Genomic DNA, 21,409 nt, shown 5'->3' on the forward strand with positions numbered 1-21,409 from the left:
AATGGGCTCGAGACAAATCCTCAATTCCTCTGTCACAACGGAGGCTACACCAGGAGAGAGGGTATCACACAGCTCCCTCTCGCTGGTCTCACTCTCAAGAACAGTGTAACAGTGGTCAGAGGAGGTTATTAGCAATGGGCTCACAATGTCAATTATAACTCGGTCAAACCGACCTTCAAATGGGGGAATAGGGACTCGCCTGTCTCTACGCTTCTGAATCGAGACAGTCTGAGTAGGCTTCCCAACACTGAGCGACATCCCGGCGGACACCAGGCCAATTAAATGACCGGCAAAGCTTGAGTCGTGCGCAAGCTTCAAAAATCTCCCTGCTGTAGGGACGCGGCACTAACACCTGGTGAACTGCCTGCCACTCTTCGCCTTCCCCATTACATGACACTGAACACCACCTCCTCAGGTCTCACCCTCAGGGAGAGTCTTCACTCCCTGCGTTTCAACGGCTATGTCCACAGGCACACGGCCTGCCGTGCCAGTTGTCATGGACCTGGCACCATCGTGGTTGTAGACTATCTCTGGTACCTCTTCGTCAAGCTGCACCGCCTCCGTGGACTTCACCGGGCCCGTAGGCAACACCGGCATTGGGTTCATCTTCACACCCGTTAGGTCACTGCCTAACACAAAGTCCACGTCTAAGACAGGAACTTATCTACAATCCCTACGAGATCATGGCCCGTGAAGAAATCTATTTCTGCCCTCACATTGACTAGTGGAGCTTCCTTGGGACCCGACAGTCCGTCTAGCAAGACTCGGTCTCCAGACTATCCCCGCGGCACCTAGCCATCCACCATTAGGGACTGTAGCGCACCAGAATCCCGTAACGCGGTCACTTTTCGTCGTACACCACATCTACTAACATAGCCCTTAGACAGGAACGCACGTAGTTCCCACAGAACAGATCCTATAATAAGGACAGATTAATCAACAGTCTCGCAACCCCTCACTCTCCTAAGAGCAGAAACAGCCTCACCTACTTCACTAAATTGGCCCTTAAAATTAAGAAGAGACTCATGGGCCTACAATTATATTAAAAAAAGGTAGTCTCTGGATTCCTTCACTCGAGCCCAGCAATCCCTCACCTGGTGCCCAACCCTGCCACAGTGAGAGCAAAACTTTACTTTCTGGGAGTATTTCCCTTGACTTTTATGAGTTACCGGCAAGGTAGCAGATTCAGGTGGAATTACATGACCATTGGTCCTCCCTCTGTCGTCGAAACCCTTTGAATGCCTGCCCGCGTCAAGTTTGACATCTAACATGTACTTGTCTGCTAGTTTGCCAGCCTCCTCAAAATCCTTCGCTGCTTTAGTTAATACGTACTGCCGTACATCACGAGGTAGACCGGCCTTACATTCCTCGAGTACCAGTAAATTTATGATCGCCTCAGCATCATAAGCTTCTTCGGAGCGTAGCCACTGCATGCATAACTTGTACTTCTCGCAAAAGTGATCTAGGTAGGTTTGATCAGGGCGCTTATGCTTAGTTCGAAATCTGAGTCGATGTGCTGCCGGACTTAAATGATAAGCATTTATCACTGCCTGTTTCACGGCCTCATAATCACTACACTGGTCATCGTTCAACGCGGTGTATGTGGATTCAGCTTTGCCAAAAAGAATGGGACGTAACACGATCGTCCAGGACGATTTCGGCCACGAGCAATCATGGGCAGTCTGTTCAAATTTAAGGAAAAAGGAAGCCACATCATCTTCATTGAACTCTGGTACGAGATGTAAGTTACTCAATTGGGACGACACTGGTCCTGATGGTGAAGCGTTAAGTCTAAGTTTTTCACGTTCGAGGGCGATCCTCTCCTTTTGCATTTCGGCATTGATCTTAGCTATCTCTAGTTGAATTCGCCAGTATTCGGGATCAACATTATCATCACTAGGGAGAGCGAGAGGGATCGAGGCTTCGGCGGACGTCACTGATGAGGCGGTATTGTCGACACTAATATCAACATCAGGCGCAGTATCTACTATCTGTTCACTAGCAAAATGATTCATGACTAAGGTCTCCAACTGTACTTTACTAGCTTCCCGGTCATAATTCACTTCTAACATATCCGCGACGAGTCTCAACTCATCCGTTGTTAAAGTTTTAATGTCCTCGGGAGAGGGCTCAGATCGACAAAACTGGTCAACGTCAGTGTCGCTGGTCAACGGCATGATTAACGAATCAAGGAAAGAGATTCCGTTAAGACAAGAAAAATCCTGGCAGGGTCGCCAATTTATACGTTACAAATTCAAATATGATATATTCGGACAAGGTCGCCAGTAACATATATTTGTTACGAGTAATCTATTGGTCCTCGTCTTTCTGCAAGGACGCTAGCTTCGTTACGTTTCACAACGGGATAACACGATCAGAAAGTTATGGGATTGAATTAAAAGACCAGCACTACATTAAATCTACTTATAATGAAAGAATGCAGGTGTGCAAAGATAAACACATAAATCAGGCATTTAACATTTAACACTAGTTAACATTCCAGGTAAGATTTCAAGCCAGGAGGTCTCTTTCCTCTATAGCAATTTGTTCGATAACATTACACTTAGATAGACCTGACGTGACACAGTAAACAACATCGTTACACTTAGCTACCTAACGTGACACAGGAAACATCTTACAAACTGGGGCAGCGGTGGCTACAGGGTTCGAGACAGGGAAAGCTCACATTACCTTTGCTGGCGGGCTCGAGTCTGCTGAAGGAATCGAGTCCCAGACGATCGTTTGAGCCTTTTAACTGAAGGACCAGCAGGGTAAGAACAGCTAGCCACGCCTCGACCCACCTGTTACCCTATGGTGCCACCTTTGATTGGTCATGGGCCTAAGGCCCACCGAGGATTGGAGGAGGGTGGCTCCAAGTGCCACTCCTACTTGGCTGGAGGGCCACTGGTACGTCGGTGATTGGAGAAGGTGTCATCCGTGAACCAGCTGACTGGCTGAAAGGGAGGTTAGGTTCGTCCCACATCGGGTTGTCCCCTCCTTCTCTTGTCCTGACAGCGACGACACTGTATGGGAGGCCGTAGGTTGACCCCCAATTTGATCTAGTGCCCTGGGTCAGGAGGCCCGAGCGTCGAGTGGGGCTGGATTGATGGCCCGGCGTGGCCATCTGGTTTCCTTCTCGAAGGTATGAAGAAGGCCTCAGAAATTAATGAGTTTGGCTATGGGAGTGAAATCCGGCCCAATAATGGAGCAAAGGCCTTGGCCCTCGCCCTAACATGGAATAGCTCTTACACTATACACAGAGATACACATATACTTATTCATATACGAACATGTGGGCACCCACGTGTCGTAACACCCCCCTCCTTAAAGGAGAAAATTCCTAGAAGAGGAATTTTCTCACCTTAAGAGCGGGATAAACAATCAGCTAACACATTATGTGCGCTAGCAATATGGTGAATATCTAAATTACACTCTTGAAGAAACAAAACAAGGCCCACCTAGTTAATTTCTGACTCCGATCCCGTAACTTGTAAACATTTTGAAAGGGACTGGTAGTCAGTACACTCTAAAATGATTGTCTGAAGGACACATACAGAAGGTGCTATAATACAAATAGCAAAAACACAAGTTGCTTCTCCATGGTGGGGTTATCTGTTTGGGCTCAATCTTCTCGCTGTCCTTCTGAAAGAGGACCTAACCAGCGTCAGCATCGCTGGCAGTCACAGCTAAACTGGTTGGAGCCTGCAAAATATAACAGTCAAAAAAAGTAGTGTCCCTAACTGATGAGAGAGGCTCTCTAACGCTGCTCATTTCAAACATATCTAACATTTATCAACAGATTTATGAGAGGGGGTTGCAACTGCGAGAAAAGTTACTAATACACTCTGTAATACCCAACTGTACCCACAAAACGTCTCGGTTCTCTCCGAGATCGGGGGGGCACTCATTACGGGTTAATACTTGGACCCTTACGGTCGGTGGAAGGAGGGGACTGACAAACCTCTGGCAAAACTCTGGGTACGTCGACAGGAGGGCAAACCTTTCTACCCGTCACTTCCCAGGCAGGTGCTAAAGCGTCTCCGTCTTCCCGGGTCTCCGAGGCCTTCACAGCTACGTCGTCAACTTCGTCACACGCGGCTACCGCTGGACGTTGGATGATGCAGACTGATACCGTCGGTTCATAGGGACCCTGAAAACGGACAGCCAAGGGTTGACCTGGCTGCTGTAGAAGCCACACCTCGTCGCCTGTCTCTACACTTCTAAATCGAGACCGTCTGTCAGGCCACCTCGTCCTTCATCCCCGACTCTCTTGAATGGGCTCGAGACAAATCCTCAATTCCTCTGTCACAACGGAGGCTACACCAGGAGAGAGGGTATCACACAGCTCCCTCTCGCTAGTCTCACTCTCAAGAACAGTGTAACAGTGGTCAGAGGAGGTTATTAGCAATGGGCTCACAATGTCAATTATAACTCGGTCAAACCGACCTTCAAATGGGGGAATAGGGACTCGCCTGTCTCTACGCTTCTGAATCGAGACAGTCTGAGTAGGCTTCCCAACACTGAGCGACATCCCGGCGGACACCAGGCCAATTAAATGACCGGCAAAGCTTGAGTCGTGCGCAAGCTTCAAAAATCTCCCTGCTGTAGGGACGCGGCACTAACACCTGGTGAACTGCCTGCCACTCTTCGCCTTCCCCATTACATGACACTGAACACCACCTCCTCAGGTCTCACCCTCAGGGAGAGTCTTCACTCCCTGCGTTTCAACGGCTATGTCCACAGGCACACGGCCTGCCGTGCCAGTTGTCATGGACCTGGCACCATCGTGGTTGTAGACTATCTCTGGTACCTCTTCGTCAAGCTGCACCGCCTCCGTGGACTTCACCGGGCCCGTAGGCAACACCGGCATTGGGTTCATCTTCACACCCGTTAGGTCACTGCCTAACACAAAGTCCACGTCTAAGACAGGAACTTATCTACAATCCCTACGAGATCATGGCCCGTGAAGAAATCTATTTCTGCCCTCACATTGACTAGTGGAGCTTCCTTGGGACCCGACAGTCCGTCTAGCAAGACTCGGTCTCCAGACTATCCCCGCGGCACCTAGCCATCCACCATTAGGGACTGTAGCGCACCAGAATCCCGTAACGCGGTCACTTTTCGTCGTACACCACATCTACTAACATAGCCCTTAGACAGGAACGCACGTAGTTCCCACAGAACAGATCCTATAATAAGGACAGATTAATCAACAGTCTCGCAACCCCTCACTCTCCTAAGAGCAGAAACAGCCTCACCTACTTCACTAAATTGGCCCTTAAAATTAAGAAGAGACTCATGGGCCTACAATTATATTAAAAAAAGGTAGTCTCTGGATTCCTTCACTCGAGCCCAGCAATCCCTCACCTGGTGCCCAACCCTGCCACAGTGAGAGCAAAACTTTACTTTCTGGGAGTATTTCCCTTGACTTTTATGAGTTACCGGCAAGGTAGCAGATTCAGGTGGAATTACATGACCATTGGTCCTCCCTCTGTCGTCGAAACCCTTTGAATGCCTGCCCGCGTCAAGTTTGACATCTAACATGTACTTGTCTGCTAGTTTGCCAGCCTCCTCAAAATCCTTCGCTGCTTTAGTTAATACGTACTGCCGTACATCACGAGGTAGACCGGCCTTACATTCCTCGAGTACCAGTAAATTTATGATCGCCTCAGCATCATAAGCTTCTTCGGAGCGTAGCCACTGCATGCATAACTTGTACTTCTCGCAAAAGTGATCTAGGTAGGTTTGATCAGGGCGCTTATGCTTAGTTCGAAATCTGAGTCGATGTGCTGCCGGACTTAAATGATAAGCATTTATCACTGCCTGTTTCACGGCCTCATAATCACTACACTGGTCATCGTTCAACGCGGTGTATGTGGATTCAGCTTTGCCAAAAAGAATGGGACGTAACACGATCGTCCAGGACGATTTCGGCCACGAGCAATCATGGGCAGTCTGTTCAAATTTAAGGAAAAAGGAAGCCACATCATCTTCATTGAACTCTGGTACGAGATGTAAGTTACTCAATTGGGACGACACTGGTCCTGATGGTGAAGCGTTAAGTCTAAGTTTTTCACGTTCGAGGGCGATCCTCTCCTTTTGCATTTCGGCATTGATCTTAGCTATCTCTAGTTGAATTCGCCAGTATTCGGGATCAACATTATCATCACTAGGGAGAGCGAGAGGGATCGAGGCTTCGGCGGACGTCACTGATGAGGCGGTATTGTCGACACTAATATCAACATCAGGCGCAGTATCTACTATCTGTTCACTAGCAAAATGATTCATGACTAAGGTCTCCAACTGTACTTTACTAGCTTCCCGGTCATAATTCACTTCTAACATATCCGCGACGAGTCTCAACTCATCCGTTGTTAAAGTTTTAATGTCCTCGGGAGAGGGCTCAGATCGACAAAACTGGTCAACGTCAGTGTCGCTGGTCAACGGCATGATTAACGAATCAAGGAAAGAGATTCCGTTAAGACAAGAAAAATCCTGGCAGGGTCGCCAATTTATATGTTACAAATTCAAATATGATATATTCGGACAAGGTCGCCAGTAACATATATTTGTTACGAGTAATCTATTGGTCCTCGTCTTTCTGCAAGGACGCTAGCTTCGTTACGTTTCACAACGGGATAACACGATCAGAAAGTTATGGGATTGAATTAAAAGACCAGCACTACATTAAATCTACTTATAATGAAAGAATGCAGGTGTGCAAAGATAAACACATAAATCAGGCATTTAACATTTAACACTAGTTAACATTCCAGGTAAGATTTCAAGCCAGGAGGTCTCTTTCCTCTATAGCAATTTGTTCGATAACATTACACTTAGATAGACCTGACGTGACACAGTAAACAACATCGTTACACTTAGCTACCTAACGTGACACAGGAAACATCTTACAAACTGGGGCAGCGGTGGCTACAGGGTTCGAGACAGGGAAAGCTCACATTACCTTTGCTGGCGGGCTCGAGTCTGCTGAAGGAATCGAGTCCCAGACGATCGTTTGAGCCTTTTAACTGAAGGACCAGCAGGGTAAGAACAGCTAGCCACGCCTCGACCCACCTGTTACCCTATGGTGCCACCTTTGATTGGTCATGGGCCTAAGGCCCACCGAGGATTGGAGGAGGGTGGCTCCAAGTGCCACTCCTACTTGGCTGGAGGGCCACTGGTACGTCGGTGATTGGAGAAGGTGTCATCCGTGAACCAGCTGACTGGCTGAAAGGGAGGTTAGGTTCGTCCCACATCGGGTTGTCCCCTCCTTCTCTTGTCCTGACAGCGACGACACTGTATGGGAGGCCGTAGGTTGACCCCCAATTTGATCTAGTGCCCTGGGTCAGGAGGCCCGAGCGTCGAGTGGGGCTGGATTGATGGCCCGGCGTGTCCATCTGGTTTCCTTCTCGAAGGTATGAAGAAGGCCTCATAAAATTAATGAGTTTGGCTATGGGAGTGAAATCCGGCCCAATAATGGAGCAAAGGCCTTGGCCCTCGCCCTAACATGGAATAGCTCTTACACGATACACAGAGATACACATATACTTATTCATATACGAACATGTGGGCACCCACGTGTCGTAACAATATATATGTATATATATATATATATATATATATATATATATATATATATATATATATATATATATATATATATATATATATATATATATATATATATATATATATATATATATTTATATATATATATATGTATATATATATATATATATATATACATATATATATATATATATATATATATATATATATATATATATATATATATATATATATATATATATATATATATATATATATATATATATATATATATATATATATATATATATATATATATATATATATATATATATATATATATATATATATATATATATATATATATATATATATATATATATATATATATATATATATATATATATATGTATATATATATATATCTTTTCTTTCATACTATTTGCCATTTCCCGCATTAGCGAGGTAGCGTTAATAACAGAGGACTGGGACTTTGAGGGAATATCCTCACCTTGCCCCCCTTCTCTGTTCCTTCTTTTGGAAAATTGAAAAAAAAACGAGAGAGGAGGATTTCCAGCCACCCGCTCCCTCCCCTTTTAGTCGCCTTCTACGACACGCAGGGAATACGTGGGAAGTATTCTTTCTCCCCTATCCCCAGGGATAATATATATATATATATATATATATATATATATATATATATATATATATATATATATATATATATATATATATATATATATATATATTTTGTTTTTTTTTGCCTTGCCGCTGCCTCCCGCGCCCGCGAGGCAGCGCAAGGAAACAGACGAAAGAAATGGCCCAACCCACCCCCACACACATGCACATACATACGTCCACACACGCAAATACACACACCTACACAGCCCCCCACGGCCCACCCCAGACGCCCCAAACGCCCCGACTCAATCCCCGGCACACCACATCGATCCAACCCACACTACTCCCAGCCCTCCCCACACCCCCCTGCACGCCAAGGCCCCGACCACACAAAATCCCCCCCACTCCCCCCTCCCACCCCAAAACCGGTCCCCCACCTCTCCTCACTCCCCCCACCCCCGACACACACATCCTCCCGGCCAACCCCTCCCCACTTCCTCTCTCCACGAACCCAAACCACCTCAAAACACCCTCCTCTGCTCTCTCAACCACACTCTCCCCACCTCCACACATCTCCCCCACCCCCAAGTCACCCACTCGACCAAACAACCCCACACCACACACCGTCCCCAAACATCCCACCTCCAGCACATCCATCCTCCCGCGCACAACCCCATCCACAGCCAACGCCCCGCAACCACACAACACTGCTGGAACCACCATTCCCCAAACACCCCCCCCCCCCGCCCCCCGAGACAATGCTCTCGACCTCCATACACCCCCCAAGGCCCCAAGGACCGCCGCCCCCTCCCCCACCCCACGATCCACCCCCGCCTCCATGGTTCCATCCGCCGCCAGATCCACTCCCAGATATCCAAAACACCCCACTCTCCCCAGCCCCTCTCCACTCAAACCCACCCCCCAACTGACCCGAGCCCCATCCCCACTGCACCCAACAACCTTGCTCCCATTCACACCCACTCCCAACCCCCCCCCCACACACCCCACCAAACTCATATAAATATATATATATATATATATATATATATATATATATATATATATATATATATATATATATATATATATATATATATATATATATATATATATATATATATATATGTATATGTATATATATATATATATATATATATATATATATATATATATATATATATATATATATATATATATATATATATATATATATATATATATATATATATATGTCTCCATGGTTGTTTAATTTGTTTATGGATCGGGTTGTTAGGGAGGTAAATGCAAGAGTCTTGGAAAGAGGGGCAAGTATGAGGTCTGTTGGGGATGAGAGAGCTTGGGAAGTGAGTCAGTTGTTGTTCGCTGATGATACAGCGCTGGTGGCGGATTCATGTGAGAAACTGCAGAAGCTGGTGACGGAGTTTGGTAAAGTGTGTGGAAGAAGAAAGTTAAGAGTAAATGTGAATAAGAGCAAGGTTATTAGGTACAGTAGGGTTGAGGGTCAAGTCAATTGGGAGGTGAGTTTGAATGGAGAAAAACTGGAGGAAGTGAAGTGTTTTAGATATCTGGGAGTGGATCTGTCAGCGGATGGAACCATGGAAGCGGAAGTGGATCATAGGGTGGGGGAGGGGGCGAAAATTTTGGGAGCCTTGAAAAATGTGTGGAAGTCGAGAACATTATCCCGGAAAGCAAAAATGGGTATGTTTGAAGGAATAGTAGTTCCAACAATGTTGTATGGTTGCGAGGCGTGGGCTATGGATAGAGTTGTGCGCAGGAGGATGGATGTGCTGGAAATGAGATGTTTGAGGACAATGTGTGGTGTGAGGTGGTTTGATCGAGTAAGTAACGTAAGGGTAAGAGAGATGTGTGGAAATAAAAAGAGCGTGGTTGAGAGAGCAGAAGAGGGTGTTTTGAAATGGTTTGGGCACATGGAGAGAATGAGTGAGGAAAGATTGACCAAGAGGATATATGTGTCGGAGGTGGAGGGAACGAGGAGAAGAGGGAGACCAAATTGGAGGTGGAAAGATGGAGTGAAAAGGATTTTGTGTGATCGGGGCCTGAACATGCAGGAGGGTGAAAGGAGGGCAAGGAATAGAGTGAATTGGAGCGATGTGGTATACAGGGGTTGACGTGCTGTCAGTGGATTGAATCAAGGCATGTGAAGCGTCCGGGGTAAACCATGGAAAGCTGTGTAGGTATGTATATTTGCGTGTGTGGACGTGTGTATGTACATGTGTATGGGGAGGGTTGGGCCATTTCTTTCGTCTGTTTCCTTGCGCTACCTCGCAAACGCGGGAGACAGCGACAAAGTATAAAAAAAAAAAAAAAAAATATATATATATATATATATATATATATATATATATATATATATATATATATATACATATACATATATATATATATATATATATATATATATATATATATATATATATATATATATATATATATATATATATACATATATGGCAAATAGTATATATGGCAAATAGTATACAAAAAAAAAAAAAAAAATTTCATACTATTCGCAATTTCCCGCATTTGCGAGGTAGCGTTAAGAACAGAGGACTGGGCCTTAGAGGGAAAATCCTCACCTGGCCCCCTTCTCTGTTCCTTCTTTTGGAAAATTAAAAAAAAACGAGAGGGGAGGATTTCCAGCCCCCCGCTCCCTCCCCTTTTAGTCGCCTTCTACGACACGCAGGGAATACGTGGGAAGACTTTTGGATGTAAATGTGCTGAGAGGTGCAACTGGAGGGATGTCTGATCATTATCTTGTGGAGGCTAAGGTGAAGATTTGTATGGGTTTTCAGAAGAGTGAATGTTGGGGTGAAGAGGGTGGTGAGAGTAAGTGAGCTTGGGAAGGAGACTTGTGTGAGGAAGTACCAGGAGAGACTGAGTACAGAATGGAAAAAGGTGAAAACAATGGAAGTAAGGGGAGTGGGGGAGGAATGGGATGTCTTTAGGGAATCAGTGATGGATGGCGCAAAAGATGCTTGTGGCATGAGAAGAGTGGGAGGTGGGTTGATTAGAAAGGGTAGTGAGTGGTGGGATGAAGAAGTAAGAGTATTGGTGAAAGAGAAGAGAGAGGCATTTGGACGATTTTTGCAGGGAAAAAATGCAATTCAGTGGGATATGTATAAAAGAAAGAGACAGGAGGTTAAGAGAAAGGTGCAGGAGGTGAAAAAAAAGGGCAAATGAGAGTTGGGGTGAGAAAGTATCATTAAATTTTAGGGAGAATAAAAAGATGTTCTGGAAGGAGGTAAATAAAGTGCGTAAGACAAGGGAGCAAATGGGAACTTCAGTGAAGGGTGCAAATGGGGAGGTGATAACAAGTAGTGGTGATGTGAGAAGGAGATGGAGTGAGTATTTTGAAGGTTTGTTGAATGTGTTTGATGATAGAGTGGCAGATATAGGGTGTTTTGGTCGAGGTGGTGTGCAAAGTGAGAGGGTTAGGGAAAATGATTTGGTAAACAGAGAAGAGGTAGTGGGAGCTTTGCGGAAGATGAAAGCCGGCAAGGCAGCATGTTTGGATGGTATTGCAGTGGAATTTATTAAAAAAGGGGGTGACTGTATTGTTGACTGGTTGGTAAGGTTATTTAATGTATGTATGACTCATGGTGAGGTGCCTGAGGATTGGCGGAATGCGTGCATAGTGCCATTGTACAAAGGCAAAGGGGATAAGAGTGAGTGCTCAAATTACAGAGGTATAAGTTTGTTGAGTATTCCTGGTAAATTATATGGGAGGGTATTGATTGAGAGGGTGAAGGCATGTACAGAGCATCAGATTGGGGAAGAGCAGTGTGGTTTCAGAAGTGGTAGAGGATGTGTGGATCAGGTGTTTGCTTTGAAGAATGTATGTGAGAAATACTTAGAAAAACAAATGGATTTGTATGTAGCATTTATGGATCTGGAGAAGGCATATGATAGAGTTGATAGAGATGCTCTGTGGAAGGTATTAAGAATATATGGTGTGGGAGGCAAGTTGTTAGAAGCAGTGAAAAGTTTTTATCGAGGATGTAAGGCATGTGTACGTGTAGGAAGAGAGGAAAGTGATTGGTTCTCAGTGAATGTAGGTTTGCGGCAGGGGTGTGTGATGTCTCCATGGTTGTTTAATTTGTTTATGGATGGGGTTGTTAGGGAGGTGAATGCAAGAGTTTTGGAAAGAGGGGCAAGTATGAAGTCTGTTAGGGATGAGAGAGTTTGGGAAGTGAGTCAGTTGTTGTTCGCTGATGATACAGCGCTGGTGGCTGATTCATGTGAGAAACTGCAGAAGCTGGTGACTGAGTTTGGTAAAGTGTGTGAAAGAAGAAAGGTAAGAGTAAATGTGAATAAGAGCAAGGTTATTAGGTACAGTAGGGTTGAGGGTCAAGTCAATTGGGAGGTGAGTTTGAATGGAGAAAAACTGGAGGAAGTGAAGTGTTTTAGATATCTGGGAGTGGATCTGTCAGCGGATGGAACCATGGAAGCGGAAGTGGATCATAGGGTAGGGGAGGGGGCGAAAATTTTGGGAGCCTTGAAGAATGTGTGGAAGTCGAGAACATTATCTCGGAAAGCAAAAATGGGTATGTTTGAAGGAATAGTGGTTCCAACAATGTTGTATGGTTGCGAGGCGTGGGCTATGGATAGAGTTGTGCGCAGGAGGATGGATGTGCTGGAAATAAGATGTTTGAGGACAATGTGTGGTGTGAGGTGGTTTGATCGAGTAAGTAACGTAAGGGTAAGAGAGATGTGTGGAAATAAAAAGAGCGTGGTTGAGAGAGCAGAAGAGGGTGTTTTGAAATGGTTTGGGCACATGGAGAGAATGAGTGAGGAATGATTGACCAAGAGGATATATGTGTCGGAGGTGGAGGGAACGAGGAGAAAAGGGAGACCAAATTGGAGGTGGAAAGATGAAGTGAAAAAGATTTTGTGTGATCGGGGCCTGAACATGCAGGAGGGTGAAAGAAGGGCAAGGAATAGAGTGAATTGGAGCGATGTGGTATACCGGGGTTGACGTGCTGTCAGTGGATTGAATCGGGGCATGTGAAGCGTCTGGGGTAAACCATGGATAGCTGTGTAGGTATGTATATTTGCGTGTGTGGACGTATGTATATACATGTGTATGGGGGTGGGTTGGGCCATTTCTTTCGTCTGTTTCCTTGCGCTACCTCGCAAACGCGGGAGACAGCGACAAAGTATTAAAAAAAAAAAAAAAACATATATATATATATATATATATATATATATATATATATATATATATATATATATATATATATATATATATATATATATACTGTCGCTGTCTCCCGCGTTTGCGAGGTAGCGCAAGGAAACAGACGAAAGAAATGGCCCAACCCACCCCCATACACATGTATATATATACGTCCACACACGCAAACATACAAACCTACACAGCTTTCCATGGTCTACCCCAGACGCTTCACATGCCCTGATTCAATCCACTGACAGCACGTCAACCCCGGTATACCACATCGATCCAATTCACTCTATTCCTTGCCCTCCTTTCACCCTCTTGCTTGCTCAGGCCCCGATCACACAAAATCTTTTTCACTCCATCTTTCCACCTCCAATTTGGTCTCCCACTTCCCCTCGTTCCCTCCACCTCCGACACATATATCCTCTTGGTCAATATTTCCTCACTCATTGTCTCCATGTGCCCAAACCATTTCAAAACACCCTCTTCTGCTCTCTAAACCACGATCTTTTTATTTCCACACATCTCTCCTACCCTTACGTTACTTACTCGATCAAACCACCTCACACCACACATTGTCCTCAAACATCTCATTTCCAGCAAATCCATCCTCCTGCGCACAACTCTATCCATAGCCCACGCCTCGCAACCATACAACATTGTTGGAACCACTATTACTTCAAACATACCCATTTTTGCTTTCAGAGATAAAGTTCTCGACTTCCACACATTCTCCAAGGCTCCTAGGATTTTCGCCCCCTCCCCCACCCTATGATCCACTTCCCCTTCCATGGTTCCATCCGCTGCCAGATCCACTCCCAGATATCTAAAACACTTTACTTCCTCCACTATATATATATATATATATATATATATATATATATATATATATATATATATATATATATATATATATATATATATATATATATATATATATCCCTGAGGATAGGGGATTAAGAATACTTCCACGTATTCCCTGCGTGTCATAGAAGGCGACTAAAAGGGGAGGGAGCAGGGGTCTGGAAATCCTCCCCTCTCGTTTTTTTTTTTTTTTATTTTCCAAAAGAAGGAACAGAGAATTGGGCCAGGTGAGGGTATTCCCTCAAAGGCCCAGTCCTCTGTTCTTAATGCTACCTCGCTAACGCGGGAAATGGCGAATAGTTTAAAAGAAAAAAGAAAAAAGTAGTAATAGTAAAAGTAGTAGTAGTAGTAGTAGTAGTAGTAGTAGTAATAGTAGTAGTAATAGCAGTAGTAATATCATTATCGTTATCATTACCATAATCGTTAAAATTTCTACTGTTTCCATAGATATTGTTACCATTGTCATCATTGTTAGTCCACTTAAAGTTCAGGTGGGAGTGAACAGTAGAAAAGGAAAACATTCAAATTGTTTCGTGGAAAATATATAAAATGTATTAGATGTTCTTTAGACCTGTGGCCAATGATTAACAATACAAACATAAGTGTTTGGCATAATTACCTCTCATATATCACTGGCCATCAAATCCACTGTGAAAATTTCATGTTAGTGAAGATACCATCACTGGTGTTACTTTTCTCTTCTATCATTGTCCATGAATTACCAGGAACGATGTTTGTTGTCCGTATTTAGATGGTGAAAGTACTTTGTGTCAATAAATGAAAATAATGAGTTCATTAATGATCAGTTTAAGTAAGATGCTGATTAAGAGCTCTGAGGTTCATATTATTGAGGGTTTATGGATCAAAAGGTTCAGTTTTTGATCCAATTAATTCTATGGTACTTAAAAGTGGTCTAGACGTCGATCTAACAAAAGGAAAATGAAGAACTCGTGTCGTGTGTGTTGTAAAGAGAGTGGAGTCACTTACCGAAGAAGTAGAAGCGATCATTATGGCGACGCTCCTCGGCCTGGGTGTGGGGTAGGAACCCAGTCTCGATGACGGAAGTCTCTTGAGATTGAAAGTAGATGGTGGCAATCATGGCGACGCATTTGAGGCGCATTTCCCCGCGGGGAAAGTGACTGCGGTTGGTTTTGAAGGTGAGACCCAGCACGGCCGTCTCCAGCCCGTCTGGTTCCTTCTGGGGTTCGTACCGCCTCAGGAACTCTGGCTGCGTCTGTGGGCACGTCAACTCCGTAGTAGTCAAGTAACAGTCAAGTCACTGGTATAAAACAAAGCTGCAGGTTCAAGCAATAATAAATACAACCTTCCAGACATCATGGTACATTACTGTCATTTTCAGTACAATACTGACAAAACAGGAATCATCATCCTTCACATGAAAAACAACGAAAAAGTCACAACAACACACGCACTTTCATAGAACGCATAATACCCTCCAACAACCATGACTCGAACCCAGGACCTTTTGCGTGGTGGTCGGAAACGCTATTGTTTTATGACAATCATCGTTCATATGCACTATATTCGTATACATACTAAATCATAGATCTACTTTTCTAAAAGAACTGGGGAAACTATTAGAATTTCTTTATATTGTTACGAACCTGCGTGTTCGTTGTGTCTGTGATAGAGAATTTGTATGCTTAGGTAAGCTACATGGTGACCTGGGAGATCCCAAGAGATTCCTGGGCCGGTACTACCACGACTACCTGGGATCTGACACACCTCAAGCCAGGTGGCCAGATTAGTGCAGTATAGTAACCGGTCTGTCCTTACCCCACCAACTTATTACCAACCAAGGTGACTTGTAACACGATTTCTCTCTCCAAATGACACCAGTGTTGCATAAAGATGTATAACTGAGAATTTAATACAGTTACAGTTTGAAGGCATCGGAAGGATACACAATTCATGCATCTATTGATCAGGCAGAATATTACTGCTTCCGGTAAGCAGTGAATACAAGCAAAGAAAGGCTTGTTGAGACTAAGCTGATTATGGAAGGAAGTTCAATAATGCTGGAGAATTATGGTATGACTGGAGATGCGTAGACAATCGATCAAAAATTTCAGTGCCTTTACTGAGCGATAGAGCAGCACAGGAGTCATAGGTACATATATACGTTGACTCTTGCACCCATTGGTCGTGGGACAGGACCATACCGATAGTCTTAAGCTGTTCGTCATGTAGAGGATGATTCTCACGCTGATGCTAGACATGGTGTCTCCTTGTCTGATGGGCTATGGAGTGACAGAAGGTGGCTGAACACCCTTTCACAACATCTTTTAAGACTTACAACTTGATCACCCGCCACATACCATAATGGCACTGGCCTAACATGGTATTCCTCTTCCTTCCATACTATAGCCATCAAGCCACACTGGCGACCGGTCCTTCGCTCTGTGGCCCTGACTCTGTCAGAACTTTGTATGAACCAACATATTACTTTGTCCTAATACAAGTTATCGCTTACGGCACGACTCTAGTATGAAGAATCAGTACAGTACAAAGAACTATTCGGTATTTTTCTGGTGTTACAACCCTGCTCATATCCGAGATTGACCATCTGTAACCCCCCGCATACAACACAGTTCTCCATGTAAATGGCCTGAGACTCCATCAAAACTGGACGCTAGCAGAAATCACTTCCATCATTTTCTAGATACTAGTTCATAACAGTTTTGTAAGTAGGCCTATAATTTCTAAATTTGCTCGTGTTCTAACAATTTGTAAGGAAAAGTGCTCGAGTCACATGCAGAAGACGAGCTGGTTCGCTGTATGGGAACAATACGGACGTAACAATACTGTAATCAGCTAAGTTCAGATTGTTTACCAACTCACTGAAGCAGTTGGTATAATGGGCTGCTTTACCGTACAAGTAGACATCGAGTGTGGTTAGGTTAGGAACCTATGGTTTGATATACTCAGTCTGTTGGGAGAGTAGATAGCATAACCCAATAAACAGAGTCTACAACCCAGCAGCTGATCATCTATATAGATTACTAATGATTACCATTCTCCTTAACTCCTTATGTAATCAAATAGCCTCTTACACCACCTACTTCAGTGAGTTAGTAACCAATTTGAACTTGCCTGATTACAGCAAAGTTACTTCCCTATTTCACCCTCTGGTTCGCCTCTTCGATCTGATTCAAACAGTACACCACTGTAAACCTGAAATCCCAGAGTGCAACACGGATAATTATACACCTGCTCAGATCCTACTATTGTTCAAGAAGCCGTCTCATTGCGTATGTGTTTTGTACAGGAACAAACCTATCAACTTTACAGATTCATAACATTACCTTCACTGAGGTAATAATACACCATCCATATGGTTTCATATCTCAGGATTTTACCAAAAACACCATACCTTAGGTCGAGAGACCTGGTGAACTGCAGGTAAAGTTAGGCTTTTAGAGAATAATGAAAAATAGGTTGAGATTACCAGTGGCTTGCCCTAAAGCTCAGTCCTGGGACCATTGCTCTTCTTGATCTGTGTATATGACTTGCCGGAAGGACTAAACTAATGATTTCAGACGATGCCAAGTTTATGAAGGAAGGGAAAAATAATGAGGATCACATCAACTCATAAGTGATCCTACACAAAACTGAAAGTTACTCTTATAATTTCATGATGAAATTTACACCGAGTGATTGTAATGAGGATGAGAAATAGTGAAAGAAAGCCTCGATACAAGGATGATCCACAACAAAATATGTTGCTGGAATCTGAATATGAGACTTGGGAGGTGTCATTGTACCTACATAACTTGTCATCAGTGCTCCACGTAAGGAGAATTACAAAAGAGATAAATTATTTCCTGGGAAATAATGAAACTGGTTTTAAGTACATGGATAAGACACGCTCAGGGAACATTCGTAAAGTGTATAGCATTATGCCAAAACCACAAAATGTTTTGCAATATGGTCATCGTACTTGAAAAGGCAGAAAATATTGATATATAAGGTCCAGAGGGAGGCAAAAGAGGTACTATTATGGTTAAGAAAGCCGAGTTACATTGAGGAGCTGGAGGCATAAACTTGCCCTTTACCGAAGAAAGAAGAGTAAGATGTGACTTGATCACAACCTTCAAGTTTCGAAACCAGTTTGATGAAATCGAACAGTTCCTCAAAATATGTAAGGACAGAACAACCAGAGGCCATAACAAGAAATTTGTGGTAGTCGAAAAAATGGATAAATAATATATTATGAAAGTTGACAACATAGAAAAAACAAAAGCTTAGAATATACTTTAATAGCACAGGAACTTTAAGAAATCGAGGCTCAAGAGAGTAGAATCTCGCTCCACACACTGTCAAGATAGGTAATTCCACAAACACACACACACACACACACACACACACACACACACACACACACACACACACACACACACACACACACACACACACACACACAACGAAGACTTATAAGCTATTTCCAATCTTCTGCTAAATATTGTTGATGCACTTCATGTCGTACTTCCCACCTCTCACCACATGTAATCACTCTGGTAATTTGACTTATATGAGGGAATCCTTACCTTACCCAAGACTTAATCATAGCACAACACCAAGTCTTCATCCATATCTAGTAGGTCCTCTTATTGTGTAGGTCATCCATAACGTTTTCAGTAACCCACTCTCATAACATGTGCCACACACCTGCATCACATTCGTCACACACCCGTGTCACGCGTCACTCGCCCAAAACACGTGTTACACACCTAAATCATGTGTTATGTACGCCCAGGACTCATCACTGAAACTCACACATACCAAATGTGTCACAAACCTCTACCACATAATATGCTATACACATACACCACATACATTACACAATCACTCCATATGTGCTGACAAGGTGGTAGAGTCCCTCTGTGTCGTGTATATATTATAGTGTTGTCATTCAAGATCGTATAAACACTCAATATGAAGCATTTTGTTATGTCATATTTCTATCAAGGATTGTTCTCTATACTACAGCCTCCCTCTCTGAGTCCGCCTTATTTCCAGTTCCACTTTGGGCTTCTCAGTTATACACTCGTTAAGCAATGCCATACTGGCTACGTACGCAAGGTTCTCTTGTTTATACCGTATATAATCATATCATCCAAATGAGTAAGATATTTAGTCTGGCATGTACTTTCATCTTCCAGCAAAGTTTCCATAAGCCAATATCTTGCTGCAGATTCAGCAAAACTTGCACCAACCAACATCTTCCAGTAGAACTTCAACCAACTAGCATTTTCCAGATGAGCTTCCACCAACCAACATCTTCCAGCAGAACTTCAACCAACATCTGTCCAGATTTTCCACCAACCAAAATCTTCCATTAAAACGTCCATCAGTGAATGTCTTCCAGCAAAGCCTCTGCCAACCAACATCTTCCAGCAGAGCTGCCACCAACCAACATCTTCCAGCAGAGCTTCCACCAACCAACATCTTCCAGCAGAGCTTCCACCAACCAACATCTTCCAGCAGAGCTTCCACCAACCAACATCTCCCAGCAGAGCTTCCACCAACCAACATCTTCCAGCAGAGCTTCCACCAACCAACATCTTCCAGCAGAGCTTCCACCAACCAACATCTTCCAGCAGAGCTTCCACCAACCAACATCTTCCAGCAGAGCTTCCACCAACCAACATCTTCCAGCAGAGCTTCCACCAACCAACATCTTCCAGCAGAGCTTCCACCAACCAACATCTTCCAGCAGAGCTTCCACCAACCAACATCTTCCAGCAGAGCTTCCACCAACCAACATCTTCCAGCAGAGCTTCCACAAGCCACCAATATTCGCGAGAGCATCTCCTCACCACTGCATCACATGAATCGTCATCTCCTTCAACATTTGATTCACTCAGGATGCCTCATCATGGAACTCAGAATGTATAAAGCTTCAAGACCTTGACACCCCTAATGTAACTCCAACATTGTAACGCTCCTCCTTCTTGTTCATCGGTGGATATTATTGTTCTGCCTTCATTGTTCTCTGTAAGATGGTTTGATCTCTTGGTATTCAACCTTGACTATGAATATGTACTTTTAATTTCTTAACCAACTGCATTAGAAAAATATTTTTCATAAAACTTGAATATAGCTTCTCAGGTAGGTACAGCATGGCTTCATTTATATGTGGTCTTGTAGGGTCGTGGCGATGTTTGATACTTTCATATCTTCAGTGAGATGTTGGCGAGTTTGGTGTATGTCATTTTGTTATATGTGAAATTTCTGGGCCACTTTTTAAAGGTGGGAATTTAGTCGTCGGCCAAGTGATGTAGTAATCATTCCGGCGTAGTTCACGTTATTTTGAAGTTTACAATATTCAATTGGGCAGAAGCACTTCTAGATTACATAGGTAGATTGCAATGAGTTTGTGTTCTGCTTGAAGTTATTTGTAGTAGCTGGTTTTCTTGCTTTATTATATATAATGACGCTAAATCGACCTTCAAATATGTTGTAGATAACATTCCTATCTAATCTCCTTCAGGATACGTTCGTCTGTCCGACAGGCAGGAGACATCTAGCTCTTGTAGAAAAACCTCTTCTGCTTTTGTTTGTTTTACTTTTCTTTGTGTTGTATCACTATTTTGTAATTTCAAAGAAGACGGAACAATGTTTGTGTGACCAGATCTCATTTGCTATTCAGGAATAAAGAGATAATGAATATGAATCTTTCGTACTTGTTCGCCGTTTCTCGCGAGGTAAGCGAGGTACAGCTCGGAACAGACGAAGAAAGGCCGCATTCGCGCACCACAATTCTCTAGCTGTCATGTACACTACACCGAGATCACAGCCCATTATCCATAATCAGTCCCCACTGGCCTTTCCAAGGTTTCCCCGAACCACCTCAAATGCCTTGATTCAGATCATTAACAGCACGTCGGCCTCTGTATATCGCATCGTTCCAATTCACTTTATCGTACTCCTTTTACCCTCCTGCACGTTAAGGCCCGGACCACTCAGATTATTTTTCACTCAAAGAGAGAGAGAGAGAGAGAGAGAGAGAGAGAGAGAGAGAGAGAGAGAGAGAGAGAGAGAGAGAGAGAGAGAGAGAGAGAGAGAGAGAGAGAGAGAGAGAGAGAGAGAGAGAGAGAGAGAGAGAGAGGAAAATTCTAGGTACACAGATATAGCATTTACTTGGTCAAGTTT

The 21,409-nt window shown here is 43.7% G+C and overlaps 1 protein-coding gene across 1 annotated transcript in view; it reads right to left on the reverse strand.

Annotated features, from left to right (window-relative positions):
- LOC139762263 (uncharacterized) overlaps positions 1 to 21,409 on the reverse strand; it is a 106,757-nt gene that overhangs the window by 46,826 nt on the left and 38,522 nt on the right. Inside the window, exon 4 of the mRNA XM_071686856.1 lies at positions 15,221 to 15,467. Within this exon, the coding sequence (XP_071542957.1) occupies positions 15,221 to 15,467 (247 nt within the window). The remainder of the gene's footprint in view (positions 1 to 15,220; positions 15,468 to 21,409) is intronic.

Source organism: Panulirus ornatus, chromosome 43 (assembly GCF_036320965.1).
Source record: "Panulirus ornatus isolate Po-2019 chromosome 43, ASM3632096v1, whole genome shotgun sequence".
Taxonomy (NCBI): domain Eukaryota; kingdom Metazoa; phylum Arthropoda; class Malacostraca; order Decapoda; family Palinuridae; genus Panulirus; species Panulirus ornatus.